Source organism: Myiozetetes cayanensis, unplaced genomic scaffold (assembly GCF_022539395.1).
Source record: "Myiozetetes cayanensis isolate MyiCay16 unplaced genomic scaffold, myiCay2020 scf7, whole genome shotgun sequence".
Lineage (NCBI taxonomy): Eukaryota > Metazoa > Chordata > Aves > Passeriformes > Tyrannidae > Myiozetetes > Myiozetetes cayanensis.
In genome coordinates, this window is record NW_026087964.1 from 19,066,806 (window position 1) to 19,090,263 (window position 23,458).

General features: G+C 35.1%; 1 protein-coding gene across 1 annotated transcript; it reads left to right on the forward strand.

Annotated features, from left to right (window-relative positions):
• Nucleotides 1-1,664: 1,664 nt before the first annotated feature.
• DTHD1 (death domain containing 1) lies at nucleotides 1,665-20,575 on the forward strand. Its single transcript, XM_050338484.1, is given in 10 exon segments — nucleotides 1,665-1,939; nucleotides 5,797-6,678; nucleotides 7,159-7,486; nucleotides 8,154-8,333; nucleotides 9,149-9,393; nucleotides 11,491-11,655; nucleotides 12,271-12,560; nucleotides 13,837-14,081; nucleotides 19,662-19,719; nucleotides 20,286-20,575. Coding segments are annotated over 10 exon segments (2,958 nt in total).
• The last annotated feature ends 2,883 nt before the right edge of the window (nucleotides 20,576-23,458 follow it).

Sequence of the window (23,458 nt, forward strand, 5' to 3'; positions counted from 1 at the left end):
TTCTACTAGGAATAATCTGGGAAAAGTTTAGATACTGAACCACAGAAATGGTAAGTAGGTTAAGGATTCACATACTTTTTTTTTGTTAGCTGTGCAGTACTTTTAGTGTGATCAAGCAAACTATAATGAGTCAAAAGTAACTTTCTTTTTGAATATAATAATTATAGCTGGTTCCTGCTCATACATTTGATTACAGACACTTTACATCTTTCATTGTTATTTTAACATTTATACAGCGCTTTACATCTTCAAAGCACTCTGCTGACACTACCTTGTTAGTTCTTGTAATGATTAGATGCAATTTTCAGTGTGCTTTTATATCACAATCTTATTTTAATTGCCATTTAAAGTTGCATTAGTTATATTTATAGTGGGCCATAAAAAGGAATGTTTAGTTGGAAAGACACCGTACAAATGACTTCTGCAGTACATTTCTTAAATTACAAAATATTTTGGTGTGATACTTCTGACTGAGCCAAGTACTGACCTATGCTAATGAGGGTTTCAGGTGACCATCACACAACACAATGTGAATCAGCATCAGTAAGAGAATGCCAGTGCTGTTCCTCCACTTGTTTTCATTGTTGTCCCAGTGAAACATCTTGTCTCAAATTTGCTGTATGAAATGGAGATCATTGCAAATGCTGTTCTTGAGGTACCAGTGTTCAACTTCACTTACTCGAGACAGTGACCAGCACAGCAGCCCTGTCAGGTACTGGCCCTGCTTCTTCCCACGTTGCCTCCAGGAGCACATGGTTGTGAGCTCCTCCAAAAGCAATGCTGCCTGCTTTCATGGGGATATTCACAGGAGTGAGGTATTTGATATACTCCTACTCATAGTTTAGTGCTTTTTCCTCATGAACTCCATACAGTAAGTTCTTGATACTGCAGCTAAGTTTACTGAGCTTAAGTTTTTCTCCTAACCTTTCTTTTCAACTTCTTAAGTGTCAAACAAAAGTTCAGTCACTAGTTATTTGAACTTCTAGCTGATACTCTTTTTCTTTTTATGTTTCTTCACTATCGTGTAAGCACATCTCAGAACTCACTAGAAGTTTCTTTAATAAATATATTTGCTAATCACAAAATTAGATTTGTAGATTCTTGTGTCACTGAAAGCTACATATAATTCAAATACATAACCCTCATGGCACCTTGGGCCTGTCCCACCTATTTGTTGTCTGTAAACAACAAATAAAACATAGTTGTTAGAAAATTATGTCAAATGATCCATGGCATTTAGTGTCAGATTGCAGTGAAAACACTTCCTCGTTGTTGGTGACTGTGTAATTATGAAATCACAATTAAGCTTAATTTTATAGGTACTGAATATTTGTAGCTACTGAAGTAAGAAATTGCTCAAATATCCTGAAATTTTAAGTCACTGCTACATAACTGAGTTACACAACCTCCCTTAAAGGTGCATGGGTGTAAATTGACGTCTCCTGGCAAACCTTGCCCATAGTTACAGGGCAGCCACTCCTTTCTGTCACCTAGTAACTTTTTAGTAGTCAACATCAACTCAGAATTTCTGAGCTAGTACTTTTAGAAATTCTCTTTAGGCTAGAAACTCTAAACAGTGTATTAGCCTGAACTAAGGACAACAATTTGTGGAAGTGTAAGAGCAAAAAAAAATTGTAATAGTATATTCTGAGCATAATATGGATATGGCTGAAAATAAGATTATACCTGCAGGCAAATCAAGCCAAGTCCTGGAAAAAATCTGGCACCTGAACTTGCTGGCAAGAGATGTGCTTCTGAAAAGTGATCTGGATAATGAAGGTATAGAGAAGTATGTGCTTAGACTGATTTCTCTAACAGAAGAGCTGAGCGGATCACTCAGGCAGCAGCTGGAGAACATTATGGAAAGTATTCAAGACACCTGCCACTTGCTGAGTGCTCTCCACAACAAATACAAGGAATTGGCTGGAAGTTCAGGCAAGTATGGACGGACTTAGCTGTAAACAGTATGGACTGGGGATGTTGGATGCTAAGTTCTGCAGTGTGATGATGCCAGAGGACTTTACTTTTCATTTTTTAGTATTTCAGTACTTGGTCATTCATTACACCAAATTAATTCATATTTCCACAGTTGTATCACACTTTTTTCGAGTCTATTACATGAGATTCAATATGAGACTCATCATTCTCATTATGTGACCAAAAACATATAAAATTAACTAAACAGAATTGTTCAAAGTTTTATGTATACCATACTTTGGTGGGTTTATCTTACCCAGACACCAGATACCCACCCAGCAACTTACTACCCCCTGCTCAACAAGAAAAGGGAAACATATAAGATGGAAAAACTGCTGGGTTGATATAAAAGCAGGGAAATCACTTAAAACTTATCATTGTGGGCAAAATGGACTCAACTTTGGGAAAAAAACAATTGAAAAAGTCAATTGAGTTGGATAGTGAGAAGCAAAGGCAAAAAATTTGAACACCCCCTTTCCCCTATCTCCTCTTTTTTCCAGGCTTACCTTCACTCCTTTATTCCCAACTCCTTTACCTCTTACCCTTCCTGAGGAGTGTAGGGGACAGAAGTCAGTCTATAGCAGTTTCCCTTCTTTCTTGCTCTTTTTCATGCTCCACTATGGGTCCTTCCCATCGTCTGCAGTTCCTGTCAGGAAAAGCTGGGCTCTACAGAGGCTGCAGTTCCTTCAGGGAACATCTATGTGCCCTGGCAGAGTCCTCCCCAGACTGAAGTTGTTTAAAACTTGGTGCTAATAACACCAAGGTCATGGGCCATTCACTTAAGAAATGGACTCAGTGATCCTTGTGGATCCCTGCCAACTGAGAACATTCTGTGATTCTGTAAACCCGCTCCAGTCTGGTTTCCCATGGACTGCAAGGGAATCTCTTTCCCATGCCTGCAGCATCTCCCTTTCCTTCTCCTTTGACCTTGTTGTTTGCAGGGCAAACACTTCTCAGTTTTCTCTGGTGTTCTTGCCCTTTCTTGAATATCTTTTCACAGGGGCTTTGCTGTCAGGCTCAGTTCAGTTCTGCAGTAAGTGAACATCAACATATTAGCAAACATTTGTCAAAGGTGAAGTGAAAACTTCTAATAATGGTCTGACAGCATTAAACCTCAAAAGAGGAGTGTCCAACTGGTCAAGGGAGGTGATCTGCCCCCTCTACTCCACCCTTGTGAGACCTTACCTGGAGTGCTGAGTAAAGGTCTGGAATTCTCAACACAAGAATGACATGGACCTGCTGGAGCAGGTCCAGAGGAGGGCCATTATCAGATGGGTGGAGCACCTCTCTATGAAGACTGGCTGAAAGAGTTGGCTTTGTTCAGGCTGCAGAAGGGAAGGATTGGAGGAGACCTCGTTGCAGCCTTCCAGTTCTTAAAAGGGGCTTATAAAAAAGAATGGAGAGTGATTTTTTTACATGGACAGTTAGTGATAAGGCAAGAGGGAATGGTTTTAAACTAAGAGAAGAGAGATTTAGATTAGATGTTAGGAAAAAAATCTTTACTCAGAAGGTAGTGAGACACAGGACGAGGTTGCTCAGAGAAGTCGATGCCCCATTCCTGAAGATTTCAAAGGACAGGTTGTATGAGGCTTTGAGCAACCTGGTCTACTAGAAGTTTTCCCTGCCTGTAACAGAAAGGAAGGTTGGAAAGAATACTAAAGATAATCTTGTTCCAACCCAAACCATTCTGTGATTTTATGATGATTCTATGATGCAAAGACAGAGAAAGAAGGAGATTTTAGACAGAAATCTTTACCTATGCTTGTGTTTATGAGGCCTTGATCTACAGTTTTATAAATTAAAATATTTTTGTTTTAAAAGTCTCCTTCTGGGGTCCAGGCAAGCTAACTTTGTCCTATTGACCTTATGGTTTATGTGATTTTCTAAAATTTTTTTATCATGTTTCCGAGATTCATTCTCCTTCCAAAATGCTACTATTCCTCATCTGAAAAAAATCCCTTGAAACAGTCAGGAAAAAGATCTGGATACAGTTGCCTGTAAACTGTGTCTGTATTCTAAGGCTCTGTTATCAAACATCAGAAAAAGCACAGAAAGCAAAGTGTTAGAAAAGCGATGGGAGGGGGGATGGGGATAACACAAAAGAAGACTTATTTCAAGGTTAGCCTTGTAACAGAATGCAAAAAGTGTCTCTGCATGTGACACAATTGGATAGTGTACAGTTACAAGGCTATATCTTTGCTTGGCAGTATTGGAAAAGTCATATCCACAGCACAGGAAAATACCGTTGTTTTGAATTACCGTGTTATCTTTAAATTTGATTTTAGGGAAGCTTAAAGAGTGATATAATTTGTTTGATGGTGGGATTTTTTTTGTTTGTTTTCTTTGTTTAGAGAATGCAAAATTCAGGGAAGAAATGTCAATTTTGGTAGTTTTACCTAGGCTTGAACTTTGCCTTACAGCGAAACTGGGCAGTGGTCTTTTACGATCTCTTCTGCAAACAAAGCTGTGTTATTTCCAATCCTTTTGTTTTATTTCTCAGCCCTGTTAAACTATTTAGAATTTCTTCACTATTGTAAAAGTGCATCTGGAAAAACAGTAGAGAATAATAGTTTTCATTAAACTACTAGTGCAAAAAATATTTTAAAAGTTTATTTTAACAAGTCCTTTGAGAACTGAGAAAGTATTGGAAAGGAGTAATTTTTAGACTTAGTTAAATGAGAAAAAAACTATGCTGAGCTGTACTCTTTGTAGGTTTAAACTAATCAGATGCAAACAGAGATGAAAGTTAGAGGCCTATCTAGATCACACAACTTCACTCATTGATGTATGATGAAATTTTTTTCCAAGCTGAAAACCTTGAGGTATTGATTTACCTCATATGATGTTGTTGAAAACAGTGAATGTAAGTTGATGACTTCCTGTGAAACTTGTATCAACCATTTCTGTTTTCCTGTTCTCATGTGTCTCTGCCCATTTTAAGTGGAGAGCATACCACACTATGTTTAATTTTGTACTATATTCTTATTTGTATTGACTTTCACTGCATGTAACCTGCAAAACGGGGCTTTGCAGGATCTCATGCAGCAAACAGAAATAAGCAAGAAGTTTTCCAAGAGGTTTGTAATATAACTAATTAGTGAAGACAGTTCCAATTATAGAGGTTGACAGCATAAGGTGAGGGAAGAGCTCTAAGTAATACATATGAAATCCCTGGAGAGAATATCTGGAGTGATTTCTAAGAAAACGTATAGGAGAAAAATGAGGGTTCATAAAATAAAAAAGTTAAAAATAAAATCCTGCACGAATGACACATAATGATTGTGTGCTTTTTTGTGCATTCTTCTTCACCAAGTGGTCTTAGTTATATGCAAGGGCAACCTCTACCCTTCCTGAATGCTGCTGAACTCCAGTATTATATATGGCCTGGTGGATTTGTGTTATCTATTCCTCATAGCAAAAATTCAAAGCTTCTAAGATGTTTAAAATTAGGTTCATGCATTACAGCTTCTTTAGAAACCCATGCATTAGAACCTCACAGGATTCAATTTTTGGAAATATATATAATTAAGGTTTAATTTTAGAGCTCTTCCCAAATTGATTTGAATATTATTTACCAATTCCATGCTTTGGAATTGGTTGTCATTAAGAATTTACCTAGTGTCTGACCATTAGAAAGGTGTTCGTTAGAGCTGCCACAGTAACACTTTGACAAATACACAGTTGTTCTTGGAAAAGTGAAAAAATGTGCTTGTCTGTATCAGTTCTTCAGAAATTGATTAAAAACATTAAGTGGAAGCCAGGAAATACAGTGTTCTTCATGTGTTGAATGGTGCTATGGAATTAAGGGAAATTCATTAGGTATGTATATGAGTTTTCACATTTTTTCTGGCTTTCATAGCATAATTTAATTGATTACTTATTTTTTGTCTCAGAGCACAATCGAATTATAGATTGTCTGAAGAAAGTGGAGGGTTATTTGATAAATACAGTCTCACACCTTCAAGAGGCTGAAAATAAAGTTTATACTGCTAGCTGCAGACAAGTTGATGATTTGCAGAACCAGAGTGGCCAAAATGCTTCTAGAGAAACAGATGTGCATTGTTTGGAAGGAGAAGAAACAGACTCTGTGCAAGGATCTTCCAGTCCCAGTCAGCAATTCCAAAAAACTCCTTCCCTGACCAACACAGAAAGTCAGAATGTTAATCAAACCCAGACAAGTGAAACTAAAACTGTGGAAAAGGATGCTTCATCATTAGCTGAAAACACGTCTGACCAAGAGGAGGATGCTAGCAGAGAACCTTCTATGAAAAAGGAAGATGGTGAACACAAGCTACTGATGAACTCTATTACAGAGAAAAAAGAGTGCAATGGAAAGGATGAACTTCACGGAAATCTCTCTGTTACTGAAAAGCCTCCAGAACTGGCTTTTCATGATGCTCTTACTAACAGTGGGGAAGGGATTTTGTCTGGGACATTGAAAGACATTTATGACAGAACCATCACAAACCTTTTTGAACAGGAAAAAGAGGAAGCAGCTGGAGAATCTTCAAAAGGGCAAGAAATGGAAGAGCACAGACTGACAGAGAAAATGGAAGACAGTAAAATGAAAACGAATAAGGAAATTTGTAGAAATTATCTAAGTACCTTCACATCCTCAGCACAAATATCTGATCTTACTGCTGGGAATCCTTCTGTGGGTGATTCAGAAGTACAAAAATCTAGGCACTGGATGAACAAAGAGTAAGCACATATTCTTCTTTTTTAGGAAAAGAAGTACGTAATTATTGCTTATTACACATAAATATGTGAGGGTGCAGAAGCTCAATATATATGTACTGAACAACTGCTGGTCATGCAGTTTACAATTTAAACATGCATAATGAAGATCTTTCCCTTTGGTCTAAAGTAAAGTTTCCATTTGCATAATTTTTTTTTATATCAGAGAGGGACTGAGTCACAGCCAATAAAGTCAATAACTCATAAATTGTTGGAAAGCAGTAGGAAGTGACCCCAATTTGTCAATTTCATAGTTATTTGTAAGCTATTCTGAACAGCCAAAAGATAAAAATTTTCATGATTTTTCCTATCTATTCATGAATGTATTTTTCTGAATGATCTGCTTATACTTCAATGTAGTGCATCATTACATCGAAGTATTTAATTAAAAACACTACCCCACTCAAAATACAAAGAATAATATTTTATATCTTTTTTCGCCAGATTTCTAGTCGAAGAGAATGGTAAGAATAAACATGAAGTAGCTTGTTTAATTAAAGCCCCTGCGACTGTTCTGGAGAATTTGAAGTGTAGAATACTCAATGACACTAGTTCATTGGTGGTGGATGATTCTGAGGAGCTGGTCAGCAATGTCATAAGCATTGAATGTTATGATTATGAAAAAATTCTTTTCCCCATCAACATTGCCATCCCCTTTACTTCACGCTTCAGAGGAAATTATCGAGAGATTATGGTGAAGGTGACTGATGTGAACTTTCAATCAAACTACTTAACTCCTATTTCTTTGGAAGGATACCAAGGAAACCATAAGGTTAGTAACCTCTCATCAAAGCACTGTAAAAACATCATTTGAGGTTCTCAGTCAAGTCTCTCTGGAGTTATACAAGTAAAGTTGTCATTATTAAATCATATTGTTTACTACTCAAGAGTTAAATAGAACTTTTCTTCCTACCTTCTCAAGAACTATTCTATTTGAAACCTAGTATTTAACATGGTCCTTTGCTTCAATTGTAATTTTAAGGCAAGTTCTTGATCCCACAATATTAATAATCAAGAAATGGTTCATGATTTTTGTAAGTGAGTGTAATGAGTTGCATTATTTGATAAAAGTTAAAATTAAAGGGAATTATTATGAATTTTAACCACAGCAAACTAACATGTTTAAGTCTAAACTCCATATCAGAAAACCACAGGATCATTCTTTTTTTTTTTTAAAGGCAGAAGTGTTGCATTGGGCCAGATTCATCACCCAGCTTACAAATTTATTTCATTTCACCCCAGTCATACACTGAGTATTAATGACATCACATAATGACTAGAGATCACCAGATAACTGGGCATGCAGGAGGCAATAATATGCAATTTATTTTCATTTCACACATTGCTGTATAATGTTGCCTTCTCAGTATTCTTTTCCGCTGTGGAACACAGCTTCATTTCTTTCCAGTGTGATCTAACTCCACATTCTCTTTATTCAGGAAAGCTTTGCAGAAGTGAAAATTTATCATCTGGGTGTTTTATCTGTATTGTCATGCTTAAAGAAAGAAACATTTACTGTTCCAAAGGTAGGACTCTCACAAAAGCTGAGCATGGATTCTAGAGTCTCTTTCTGTTACAGTCCAGAAGCATTCAGTTCTCCAGCACCCATGGAGTTAAAGGTAAGCTTGAAATATGCAATACTTGTTCCATAAGTGTGTTATCTGATCAATTCTGTAGCAAGTCTACCAATGTTAAAGTGCAATCTGTTCCAATATCAGAAGTCTGTGAAAAGTGTTTGCAACTCTACATCCTGTGTATGCAGATTTCCTGCCAGCCTTGTAAAAACCACATAATAACATCAGTAGTCAAGGATATCTCTAACTAAAAATGTCTATCTACCTTTGTTTTATAATTCAGAAAATACAGTAATTTTCGCTAAATATGTAAGTAGCAACTCAAAACTTCAACTGCTTATTCCATTGTTGAAGTTAATTGAACAACTTTTCTCACCTGACCTCCTTCCTTTGTGCCAAGAAGTGCAACAGAAGGTTTTATCACATTTTACTCTTAGAGAATAATCTCAAATTTTGCTTTAGTTGTAACATGTTTCTCCCTTCCCACATAAAAACATTAATTTGGAGGTACAGAGAAACTAAAATTATGAAAAATACAGATTAGAAAAATCTGAGAAAATTTTCAAAATCTGAGGAAGCTCATGAGTTTCAAATCTTGAACTCAAAGCAGGGACAAAAAAAATCAAAATATTTTAGTCAGTAAAGGTTCCAGGTTTTGATTGCTTTCAAGCATTTTATTATGCACTGGATAAAGTGCTGATACTTTGGTAAGGTTGTTGCTGGGTTATAGAAAGGAGTCTGAAGTTTCTGTGATAGTCTGTTCCAATTTCAAAAGATAAAATAATTTGTAAAAAATCCAGGCATGTAAGAGAAGAGTTCTTTATTTACAAGTTAATTGTATAATTGCTTTCTATATTTAGATTCAGCCAATTGAACCATCGTTGGTTTCAGCATTGAAAGCAAGACATGATATGTACCACTCAGTGATATCTACCAGTGCACTGGTTCGAGTGCAGCATCCTTCAGCCCAACCTTTTAACAGTTCAGTCACTATTAGTCTACCCTGTCCTCCAAACCCAGAAAAAAAAAGGCAGGGAGGTGAAACAGAACATGAAAGAGCCTTTAGTGCTACAGCAAAGAGGGTTGCTGCAGCATACCATCCTTGGTAAGAACAACCTCACTACTAATTCAGCATTTTTAAAACACCAAAATGAATTAATTTTAGCAGTTGCTGATTAATAATTTCTTGTATTAAAAATGTGTTTATTCCTTAGTACAGACTGCTATCCTTAGAAACATTGTGAGTAACACTAGAGCAAATTATCACAATTCTCATGCTATAGTTTCACCATAGCAGTTCATATAAGATTTGATGTATATTCTTTAAACATGCTAACCACTGCAGTTCTAGCAGTAGTCAGAATTAAAAATGTGTGGGTTTTTTCAGTAAGAAATGTTCAGGCATTTTCAACAAGTCAAACACTGAACATGGAGAAGAGACGTATGTTAATGCTGCTGTGACCAGCTGGTCATTTGAACCTGACCTTTGAATTTTCTGATCTCTACTTCTACATATTCCAGTGGTTACCTGAATCAAAATTTATGGCACAATGGTTTGTAAAAGTCAGCTTTTTTCTAACTACTGCACTAGATAAGGATCTAGATTTTTTCAAAGCACTCACTGCAACATTTCTAAAATTTAGAGCTTTTAGCATGTCTTTAAAAAGGATTAAAACATGAGGACTCCTAAAAAAAAAAAATCTCTAAATCTCACTTCTTTATTGGCAGTTCAGTAAAATCTATCCATCATGCACACAAGAGTATGAATAAAAATTTTTATGAAAAAAAGCGAAAGCTGACCTCATCTATTTTGTCAATCCACAAATAAATGTTTTTCTCAAGCAGGAAAAAAATTAATCTGAATTTACCATTTGATTGTTGTCCTTCCAGATCTGCTGCTATAGGCAACTCCAGGTTCAGAAAGCTTTACTGGGATTTCTTGGTAGGGACTGTCTTGGAACAACAGTCACCTTTGAACTACTTTTGCTTTACGTCAGTAAAGAGTAGGCTTATTTCTACTGGGCTAAACATTTCTTTTTAAAAATCCATCTACATTCCAAGATTATGATAGTCTTGAAAGTAAGCAAGATACAGATGGAGAAGGCAGACAATGTTCTAGCATTCAATTTCTGAAAAAGTCCTCAGATCATGGTTTAAAAAGCCTTGCATTCACCCTGGTCTCTTAGAGAAGATAACCATTTTTGTCACAGACTTCAGATGTGAGAAGGGTGACCATGTCAGTTTATAGGAGATTCAAATTTCATTTCCTTAACCAGAAGTATTTCATTACCCACATGGCATCTGTCTCTTCTTCATACCAGTCTAAATGGCACTTCAGATCCTCAAAGCACATCTGTCAAAAGACCATGGCTTGAATGCTTATTTCTGTATAAATTTCCATAGAAAAGTTTGCTAACACTTTCCTGCATTTGCACATTGGTTGTGGCTGAACACTTAAGATATGCTTAGGCTGTCTCATCCATCTGGAGAATTTTCTTTTTTAGATTGTATAACAGGGCATGTATTTGATGTGAATGGGTTATTCACATACAGTGTTTAAAAACTGATGAGGAGAGGTGTGTAGGAAAGGAGGGTTATGGGTTTCTGTAAAAAAAAAAAAATCACTCAAGCCCCTCATTTAATTCATTGAAATAAATTATCCAGACAGAACATGTCATGTTACAGTGGCTTGTTTCTGAGTGTGATATGAAAGTAATCAGCTGATTTGAAGAGAACCTCCTTTTATTTTCTCTGTTGAGAGCAATAGTAGATAGTCTTATTTTCTAAATTCCTTTGTGTCTGAGTAATATTGGCTTCTGGAAGAAAAGGTGGGACTTTGTTGGGGTTTTTTTCAGATATATATATCTACAGACTCTAAATCTCAATGAGTGACTCAAAACCAATGCATAATAAGTATTGTGCATTATATTAAATGATAGATTAAACTTGATTGATTTAGACAAAAAGCTTTATTTTTCCTTTTTTTTTTCTTATTTCTGCAGAATTGAAAAAAAATCTCCTAACAATTATATTACTTACATACTCTGCATTATAGTTCCAGATATAGATTTTAAGCAAGGCAGATAAACCAGACATAGTCATCAAGGAAAGCAGAAGGGAGAACAGCTACCAACACAACCTTACTCTTTCTACAGTATCTATTTTTCATTTTGTTTTTTCCTGTAATTCCTTGGCTTTCCAGGGCTGTGACCACTTCTGTGAGAAAAGATGGGGAGAATCTCAGTGATACTTTGAAATTATTAGGTCACAGAAACAAAGAAGAGGGGTGGAAGGTGTTTGACGATGTTATTATCCAGAATGTACGGAATGGGCTTGTATCATTTGAACTAAATGAGCATTTAGAAAGGTAATGTATGAATAATTTAATAAAATTTTATTTACTGAAATATTTACTTCCATGTATACAAATCAATAGAAATAATTACAGCCAAGAAATCATCCACTATTAACTATTAACTTGCCAGTATCTCTTTCTTCCACTTTAAAGTATAAAATAACTTGGATTTGTTACTCATTATTTAAAAAATATAAATTTAAATAGTTTTTCATTAATAGAATGTATACAATGCAGTACATACAAAACCTGAAACAGAAAATGAAGGTATCAGTCTTAACTGGAAAATATGGTTTAGCCCTCTAACTACAAAATCATAACTTTTTTTTTCTTGTTAGGAAATATTCACTTTCATCTAAAATTCATATATATTTGAAATCGTAGATACACAGTCAACATACTCTACAAAAGCAGGCAAATTTCCACCTTCTCAGGTGTTGGAAACAAGGATGAAAAGGAGGTAGCAAAAAGCCCATTGGAGACTGCCCCAAAGTATTTTACAAAATAATTAGCAGTTGATAAAATTATTTAAGATAGAGCTATTTAATTTTCCTCCCTCTGGTTTGTGGTTGGTTTTTTGTTTTTACTTTTGGGATTTTTTTGTGTGTGTTTGTTTTTTTAATACAGCTTTGTGGTCGTCCGCCTTTCATTCCTTTTGGAAAATATTTATCTGCACCTCTTTGCTCAGGCTCTGGAAGAAGCTCTTTGTAGCACGATGGCTAACGTGATATTGTATCAGAAAAGAGAAAACCCATATAAAATAGTAGTTTTGCTGTCTGCATCCAAGGAATTGACCTATGAACTTCAAAATCTCCATGAGCAGGGTTATTTTGGTCCCCCAGAACCTACGCAACAGTTCCCATTAAAAGAAGGAGAGCAGATTCACTTTAGATTTAGAGGAAATATTTTTGCTTCAGGTAAGGTAATCAATTCATGTATCTGGATGAACATTACCAATTACCTTAGCTGTTAAAAAATGCTGTATGGGAACACTGATAGACTGTGGTTAGTCACAGAACATTTAGTTATTTCAATGTTTTATTTTGTGTCAATGATAGGAATATGGAACTTAATGGAAAACTGCTCCAACTGAAACAAAAAATGTACTAGCTGAACAGGATCCTGAACAATGTGCTCTAGGTGACCCTGCTTTGAACAGAAGAGTCGGACAAGGTGATCTTTAGAGATCTCTTAACCATCTGCCATTCTGTGAAACCTGGCCCCTCAGAAACAGATGGCATTTTATGTTTTATTTCAAAAGGGCAGGTTTCTGTCAATAGCTTTTTAACATAAAGAACATAGGAATTAAACAGATTCCAAACAAAAGGAAAAGTCTGCTAATTTATCTGTGTAACTTTCACTTAAAGTGAGCAAGAAATCCAGGGCAAAATGTTGCCCATTTGTGAGTTGCACTATGAATTGAGGTGATGAGAGAGAGTTATGTCATTTCCATTAGCAGCCTAGAAAATTCCATGCAGTGGCTGCTACCATTCAGAGATTTCCTTAGAGGAAAAAGAGATAAGAAGCCTCTGAAAAGTTTTAACCCAAAATTACATACATCCACTTCTGTCATTTTTAGAATGAACATATGTATTTGGCCCTATGGACATTTTCTCCATTAATTCTCCCACTGAAAACTCCATTTACCCTAAAAAAAGGATTATTCTTCAAAAAGAGAAGTCTCCAGCCCCCAAGAAATGCCTGGTCATATTTGCAAAGAATAGTGTATATAGATGTATCAATTAAAATGAAATTACAAATCCTAAAAATGCACCAACTCTCTGGCACCATTGATGTCATTGTTAGAGATAGACAGATAATAATAATAATAATCAGAAAGCCTACACCTATACCAATTCCGTTCACAACGCTGTTTTATTTTTATTCCTCTCTGTGTTATGTACTTATCTCCTTTTGCTTTTTCAACTTGTAGCACAGACTTCACCACTTAATCCTTATTCCAACAGTTCAGGGGCTAAGACTATGAAGATATTTCTACTACTGAAGCAGGCTGGAAGGAATGTTTGAACCTCAGAGGTTCAATAAAGTAATAATAATGATAAAGAACAACCAAAGAACAACCAAACGTTATGTGATTACCTTTATTTGAGTCACATGAATGAATTATTTTAGATGCCACACATCTGATTAATTGAAAAAAATTTTAATTTTTTTTTTTCATATGGACTGTAGAGAATGGAAAAGATTTTGGAAAAGTCTACAGACTGATTTTTCATTCACAAAGAAAAGCCAGGCTGGAGCTCCAAATTAAGGAAGTGGATGAATTTGGTAACCACAGTTCACCTCATTACAAAGGAACTGCAGTGTTTTATAAAATTACCAGAGAGATGATAACCAAGAAATGGGAACAACCCTTACCATTTGGTGAATATCAACACCAGTCTCCATTGTGTAAATTACCACTAACATTACCAAAGGTGGGTTTCTCACTTGATAATGTTAGAGATCTTTCCTTTTTTCCCTTATCATATATTTATTAGGCAAAAGGATCTTGGTATGATTTTTGATTTACAGATATACATAGGAGTCGCTGAGGGAGCAGTTCTGATCCATCTTCAATGTACAAGCATTTTCAGAATTTCTCTTAGCGGTAGAGAGGGCTCCTCACACAGGTATAAGCATGGAAAAATGTTTAGCAGAAGTTTTTCGCCCATCTCCTCTCTCCCCAGTTAGTATGGCACTCAGAGATTATTACTTAAGTTTCAGTTATATAATTCTTGTTTCATTGTCTTCAGAGCACAGACTTGCAAACTGTAGGATCATTAAATGGTTCATGTAACCTATCTCCCACCTATCACCTGATTATCCTATTATGCCTGATTAGCCTCTGCAATACAGCCATGCCGGCAATTATCTTCATCTCTGATGAAAGCTATTGCTCTATAAGTTAATCTTTAATATTCCTGCAATGAAATCTCATTCTAATCCCTTCAAAGAGCCTAGGCATCAGCACCCTATATTGTAAAAAATGATGCTGCTAGACTGCTACTATAAAATTTGCATACATTTTAATATCAAAATAGGTACAGTTACACTTGGTCTGAATCTCTGGTGACAAGCAGTAGCATTCTCTCTCTTTTTTAATTTAATTGACCTCACTCTTTCTATAAGCTATCACACTCTAATATATCTTTTATTTCATAAGCATACCTCTTGACTTCTCTCTCATCATCATTCTCCCAAGTAAAATTTAAAGAGTTAACTGCAGAAGATTATAAAAGGAGATCTCTTTTAGTGACAGGCTCCATATAAAATGTGTGGAATGCTTTCAAGCACTTTTTTTTTCTGCAGGGCTAGCAGTGTTTGCAGAAAGGGAAATACAAACTCTTGAAGTATAGTGGGATGATTAAAAAAAAATAATTGTAGCACACCCTAGACATCAGTTAGTTTTCCTCCATCTGCCTGACTAGCCTCCATTGTATTGTTCCACTTCATTTAATCTTACTGCATAATAAGATTTAAAGGATTGAACTGTATTTGTATTAAACCACAAAGATAAATGTCAAATGTCTTAGGTTTGAGTTGGCATATACGGTCTACTGCAACATATATTGGTGTTTGTATATGGACTGCTGTTGTATTTGGACTCTTCTAAACAAATGTTTTTGGTTACCCCTTTTTCCCTACTAAATTTAAGGCTGTGCTTCCTCTTTCCCAGTGTGGCTGAGATCTTGAAGTCTGGTCACCCTGTATAAGCGTGAGAGAATATTTAAATATGTGGGTACACAGTAGCGCCCAGGCAACCTAATCATTTAAATGGAAATAAAAGGAGGAACTGCATAAAATGATCATTGCTGGAAAATCAGAAATAAAGACAAACCTCAGGAATGGTGATAGCTTTTGGCAATATTATTTTTGCATCTTATTTTTGAGAAGTGTCTCTACTTTCTACTGAATCACTTCAAGCACAGAGGATGTAAGTTTGATGCCAGAAAGTCTGCTTAGAGGGACAGAGTTATTATATTACTTCAGAAAATCAATGTCGAAGTATCTTGCAAATAATTTTTCTTTTTCTTCTTGTAAATATATTTTATGAAGTCCATTTCAAAGGACTCAGAATCTTCACTAAGTGCAAATACCCAGAATGTAATCAAAATGCTTAAAAGTGTTTGCACATTGATAACTTTTTTATTTTCTGTCTTACACAGAATGAAATACTGATATGCAGAATAAAGAACATCATCAGAAACATCTTCCCTTATGTTGCAAGTGATCTTAGTACACAAAATGCTATACTTTGCTTTAGCTGGTGAACCTTCATATTTTTTGTTCTATTTTCCATCCATCCAGTGCAATCATTTAAAACTGGTAATGCCTAAAGTCAGGTTTTTTAATAATGAATAAATATTCCTTAATAATTTAGCTACTTCAGTTATACCTTTTTTTACGAATTAAAAAACCTCAGTGAAGCTGATTATTTGACTTTAGTGAATAATTAGTAAATTAAATACAACATACCTTTCTATTGATATATTAACACACAAGGATGATTGTAAGATGCAGAAGTAACCAGCAATAAGAAACAACATATTTTTTACTTTCAGAAATAATCAAATGGTGAACTCATTTTCACAGGATATTTGCAGCAGTTAAGTATGTGTTTCAGCTAGAAAAGGAAATAACTAGAAGAGAGGCAGAACTATATATTAAACATAACAATCCAATTAAATGCCAGAGCAATGAAAATGAAATTCTAATTACTTACCATATCTTATGATGTGTTCTAAAATTATTAACAGTGATGAAAACACTGACTGTAAAAATTAACATAAGGACTTTAATTCTGTTTTTCCTATCTGTGATCTCATCAGCATATTTGAATCAGATATTTCTTCACATTTAGGTGGACTTTCTAATAAATAAAATAAATAAAAGGAAATGGTTAAAACTGGACATGAAAATACAGTTAGGAAGAAATTTAATGCACTAAATACACAAACTACCCTAGCTACCTCTGAAATGCAACTGCTATTTACCATTTCATTAAAGTGCAGGTCTTGTACTCTTGTACTCTTAATGTTCATACAACAGGAACCAAGACTGCCACTGCCCATAGTTAGGCACACACCAATGCTAATAATATATGCTGCCAAAACACCTAGAACTACCTGACCACATTTGTGTGTGTAGACGTAGACTCAAGCAACTGTCCTTCAATTTTACTAGTTTCTATCCTATGTATATTACTACGGTAGGAGTAGCAGCAATTAAGCTGCCACAAATCTTGCAAGCATATGAAAACATAAGACTCAGTGTTCATATCTGGCCTATTTGTGATGCAGAGTATTTTACAATATTTCTCATACACAGCTGCTTACAGAATTCCAGTTGTCACAATAAGGCTCTTGTCTTAATCGTGAACCAGTTTACTCTAAGTTGTAGAATTATTGGTGGTTTTCTCAGTTTCTCCCAGTATCCTGGGGGAGCCTTTCATGGTCTGGGCATAAAATCCCCACAATGGTAGTAAATGCCGGGCAGAAAGAACAAAGACTATTTATGTTTCTACTGCTTTGTTGAGTTGATAAGTTTAACCATGTTAACAGATTTGCTTCAATATACATGAGTGTGTGTGTATTCAATATGTGCCACTTACAAGTATTAACCACTTACACATATATTTCTGACAGTGATCAAAGCAGTGTCTTTTTTTACTTTATGCAACCATTCACAGCAGTTTTTAGTTTAAACATGCTACATTTGTACAGAAGTAACTTGGTCTTCACTAATGATTCCTCCTTAAGGTTCTTTCTTTTGCTTAGCAACAGAAACACTTAGTGATCTAACCTGTTATTTTCAACACAAGTCAAATACATGTACTAGGTTCTGATGTCAGGTATGTGTGTGCTTATCTACTGATTTCAAAGATTTTGTATTTATGTGAAACGGAGCTGGAGAGTTTAAAGGATTAATTTCTGCTTGTCTCTCTGTCCTATTTGATATGCTACAAGAGTCTGGTCATGTCTGAGAGGTCCATTTGGCAGAACACGTTGATGTTACTGGCTGAAATCAAAATGCTTTGCAAAAGTAGATTGCTGTAATACATACGGGCATTATGAAATTGCTATTCTGCTGGAGTTTTATGTCTAATGATTGTCTAACAGCACAATAGCATGTGATCCTCTTCCTCAGAAAGGCAGTTTCTTAGCTAATTGAAGGGCCTTCCAGACTAGAAAATTACTTTGACTGCTAGTAGTATTTTACTTAAGCTGTCAACCAGAACAGCAGGACCACATGCCGATGCAGCTGAACCATGAGTGAATTTAGCACTTCACCACAGATACTTAATCTTTAAAGGCAATTTAATGTTTTAGATCTAGTGCATTGTATATTATTACACTACTTCCAGACAATACTAATTTTCAATTCTTATACTTTTTACTCCTATTTTAACATTAAGTAGCATAAAGTGGTTCAGATTAAAGTTAATGCATGGGTAATTGAGTTCATCTACAATAACTTTGAAAATCCCACGGACCTTTGAGATGCTAAGTTCTCATTAGGGAATGAAAATAAGTTTAAATATAAAAGAGTAATTAAACGAAGCCAGAAAAATCTGTCTTGAAAGAAAAACAATGCCCCCTTCTGGAAGAGCTTTATATTCCCATGTTATTCTATCTTCACAGCAGGGCATGACAAATGATGAAATTGCTGTAGCAATGCATGCAAGCATGCACGAAAAGGCAGATTCAGGACACAGAAACATAGAATAACTCGGGTTGGAAGGGACCTTTAAAGGTCATCTAGTCCAATCCCCAAGATCTCAAGAAAAGTACAGCACAGGATGGTTTTGTACTGCCATGCAGTACATAATATGGGCATCCTGTGCACACTGAAATCACCTCCCAAGATGACCGAGTACAAGCCTGATGAAAAGCTGATTAATTCACAGGTGAATAGGTAACACTTGTGATTATTTTGACCTTTTGGATGTGCTGCTCAGTACATATGAGACACTCCAAATATTGAACAATATATAAGTCTGTACTATAAAAGTGATTAAGACAAGCCCCATAAAGCTCTGGCTTAGTATACCCAGAAGGAAAAGGAGAATAGTTTTTCCAGTCAGAGTTTCATGCTCTTCGTTGACAAATGAAAAACAGAGGATCAACAAATAAACCTTGGGCAAGTCTCACAGGGAAAGCTGTACGTAAACAGCTGTGTAATACAATTGAATGTGTGTGACAAAAGTAACGTGGGCACTAAAAGAAGATCATTACAGCTTTAAACAAAAAAAAAAATCTGAATTTCGCTTCATACAAACTAATCTGGTTTTGTGCTAATTGCTTATGTAAGTAATTTCTTGTTCTATATGAACTATGTTCTATATGGGAAATACTAAAGCCCAAAAGACTTTCCTCTTTCTCAGTCATAGGAAAAAAAGAACAAAATGTTTTTTTCTTTCTCTCCACTGATTAGAGGAAGAAAGGGGAAGAACTTTGTACTTTCTAATGGAACTTGACTATTGCATTTTGATGATATTTTGTGATGTATTATTAATAGTTGAACTATGTAAAATTAATAACTATACCTGCAAACATAGTATGATTACTAGACTTAACAACAACTATTGCATACCTAAAAATGGTTATTCTCCTTGAAAGGTAGGCAAAGTTAATGCAGTATTCAAAATTAGAATCTCTTGCATGTATGAAGGTGCCGTACAGATTTTCTGTACACCTAGTTTCTGTACACCAGTCATGGCATAATGCTATTGATCAAGCATTGGGAAAATTGCATAAATTATGAACTTTTTAATAAGAGATAATAAACATCCATTTGTTGGATGGAAACTTTATTAGTTTCATTATTTTAAATAGCTGTATATTGATTTATGCCTGCTGATGGTGTTAACTGGTTTTCAACAGTAACAAAAATCTGCTATTAAGAACTAATGTTAAATGCTGATTTACTGCAATCCATTCCTATACCTTATGCCTTATTCCTTATTCCTTACTCATTTAATCATTTCTCTTTCCTTGACACATTTTCCTTGATAGCATGAAAAATTGGTCAACCATCCACGGAGCACAAAAAGAATTTCTTCTGATTCATCAGGTAAGAAAGCATCCATAATATATTAATATCAATATAAATAATTATACTTGTTATTTACATTTTTTAAATGCAAAATTTTGTTTTGGCTGTAACTGGAATTTTAAAAAGCCATATTCAGGTATATTTAATCTTTGAAAAGATAGTAAAAGGAAAAAAAAATGTTTTCCAAGCAATACAAAAGATCTTCTAAGATAATGTTGTGGTGGGATGCTTGAACAGCATATCATTTTCTGTATGAGAAGATTCAGACTGTATTGGAAAGCTCCAGTTTAATTGGTGTGTCAGTTACAAGAAATATCAAAAACCTTATATTTTATTGCCAACTTTCCCCATGCAGTTCCAAAACTTGTAGATCATTGCTGAATCTGCTCTTGACTAAACCACTTCATGTCATAATGCAGTAACCAAACATTACATTGGAAATAAGAAGTTGATTTCATTAAAGTAAAGAAAACCCCATACTTATTTAGGGAGTTTACCCACTGAGCCTCCAGCTTTAGAAAGCTTTTAAAAAGAAAGGAAAATAGCAGAAGAATAATGCTCCTTAACTAATTTTTGCCCCTTAGAGGACCTGTGGGACAACTTGCTGTTTTGGCTTGCAGAAGAGCTTGCAGAAGATAATACATCCTTGTTTGCTTTATATTTACCTGTTCGACGGAGCATACTTCAGTTTGTTAGGCTGAAGTGCCCTGATAATTTAACACACCAGATCTATGAGCTGCTCTGCTATTGGAAAAAGACCCTTCCAAGGTCAGCTGATAAACAGCAGCTCCTGTGTCGCTATTTGCGGAAGAGTGGCAGACGTGATCTTTCAGAAGAACTTCGTTTAAAGTGGCAAAATAAAGTGCTCACTTGACAGAATAACTGGCAACTAACAGACAAATTTCTCTTCTTTTTTGTAAAAGGTGTGAATATTTCTGTGACACCTCTGGATGAAAAAATGACAGACATATCAGTCAGGGTTGAGACTATTTATGTGTTACTTTGCAATCTCTTTACTAAAGCGAAGTATAATAACAATGCCCTTGCTTACTAAAAGTGAAAATTTCTTATGTGGAAGAGTGCGATATTGAAAATAGAGGTACAAAGAATTATAGACTAGTCTGTGTAGGATTCTAAGGACTTTAATTGTTTGCACATGCAACAGTCAACACAATCATATTGCTACGTACTTTAAACATTTGGAATTATTAATTACACCAAAATCATATGAATCACTCTATGATATATGGATATATCCAGTATTAATAGCTATCAGATTCTTCAGATGAAAGTGTGATAGATCATTATACTGTATAGAGGTAACTTCTTACTTTGAGATTGTTAGTAATTCATTCTGCTTTTTTATTCTCCAGCAATGTGTTTTATCCTTGTGAATGTCATAGCAGACACATGAATATGTAATCTGTTTCCAGAATTTATGAAATTTGTTGCCTCACTTTTAACTGTCATTGTAATCAGGTCTTTTGGGTTACCATCAAATTTGGAAAAAAAGAGTATTTCTTTGTATAATCTTAAAATGCATTGCTTTGACATTTTGTTCATTATACTAAGTTCTTGTATTGAAGATGCAGATGTAAACCAGGTGTACCTGTGCTATTCCTTAGTCATGTATTTCAATATTTAAAAACTCATTTCTTTCCAAAATGCTAAGTAGGAATAACCTAATTTTTAAAAGTCAGAGCAAGTTTGGGTTTTTAGTACTGTGTTTCTTCTGAAATAATATTCTAATTTACAGTCTTCTGTTACTTGCTTCTATATTGCTATCCACCTCATATAACACATCAAGAATTTCTTTGAACAGTAAACTTTGATTTCTGTTAAAGGCTCAAAGTAGCTGGCAAGAATCAGTGAACCACAGAATTCTGAGAGCAAGCTGACTGCTTAGAAATTACATATACAAATATCAATTTGTGATTACACAGGCCATCCCTTTTGTGTGATTTCCCTAATGCTTCAGCAGTGTGCAACAGATGCAGCTTTCTTCAAATCCACCTGTGCATGGTTTTTAGTTACTGTTATTCTTTTTTATTCAATGTACCACTTATTTTGTTCTTTCACCTCTCCTTTAATAATACAGTATAAACTTTAAATATCAATCTAAATCAAAAAATTTTTAATCTAAAATTTATTAGTATTTAGACTATTTAGAATCTTGTATGTCTTGCTGACAAATCCTACTTCTGATACATAGTTATTCTGGGTATTTTAATTTTAGAGGTCACATATTTGCAACATTTCCAAATCACTACTGTAGATGAGAAAATTGCTAGGCAAAAGAAAAGATAAATAAGAATAGTATTAATTAGTTTGATTCATCTAGTCAGTACCCCACAAGTAATGTTTCCTCCTGTACAATTTTCAGTTTTTAGACAAATATGTGAGCAATTTAATTGTGAACTAACCATACCAACTATCCTTTCCTTTTATTTTTTTTTAATAAAGGAGGTTTTTCTAAAATATAAACTAAGTCCTTATTAGAGGAAAGTATTATCAAACTTTTCTCAATACCCAACACATTTCAGCATCAGATTTTTGTGATCAGCGGCTTCTCTTTAGGAATGAATATTCACTTGCAGGTTCAGTCGATATTGTCAGTGTGTATGTATATCATGATCATGATTCTATGCATGATGGTATGACAAACAATACCAGAAATATTGCAAAAAATTGGATTTAATTTTTCCATCTAAAAGTATTTTGACTCAACTACCAGCATTCTGCCACAAGATGGCCTCTGTGTCTAACAAAACCTTGTATTTCATGTGCTGAAAACTACACTACTAAAAAGTAAAAACCATCTGGATACTCCACGCAGTATCAGACATTGGAACAAGATACCCTGAGAAGCTGTGGATGCACCATCCCTGGAGGTGTTCAAGGCCAGGTTGGACAGTGCCAGGAGTAACCTTGTCTAGTGGAAGGTTGGAAACAGATCATCTTTAAGGTCCCTTTGAACACAAACCATTCTATTATTCTATAATCAATAACATTAGTGCAAGGCACCAAGAATTGTGGGCATTTCAGTAGCATCTATGCAAAGGGAATAACTGCATTCAGCATCCTCTTCCTGGGAATTTGAGATTATTTTTCAAATTAATTGAACAGTAAAAATATATGGAATTTTCTCATGTTCAAATTTAATTTGCAAATATAAATCAAGTGACTAAGAAAACAATATATTTTATGAAAGACTTCAAAAATATTAATAAGGCAGATTAAAAAAATTAACAATTTTAAATATAACACTTCATGTTCTTCTCCTCTGAGGAGGTAACCTTTAGGTCTGCTGGTTATTTTTCTCTTCTTGCAGTAATTCTCACTTTCAGTCTGAAACTAGTAACTAGTCTTGCTGTGAAACAGTAGAGCTGAGCTGGGTGGTGGTGTGCTTTTCCTCTATTCCTCTCCCTCCTCATCTGTCTCACCAGTTCTGCCTGGTGCTGGGCCTTTCCTAGCTAGCTGCTCTAGGTAACCTTCACAGCTTTCATTCCCACATTTCAGATATTTCATCTGCTGAAAAAGCATGGGTAGCATTCGGCACACACTTTCCCAGCTCAGAAAAACATTTTGACAGAAAAGCATATTTAAAATGCACATTTTAACAAAAGATTATATAAGCACCACACAAAAAACAAATATTCTTATGACTTCCTACATTGTTTCTTTTGCTTTACCAGATATCCACAGAAGCATCCTCGTTGTTTAGGTCTTTCTAATGCCAGGGGCTCTTGACAGGAGG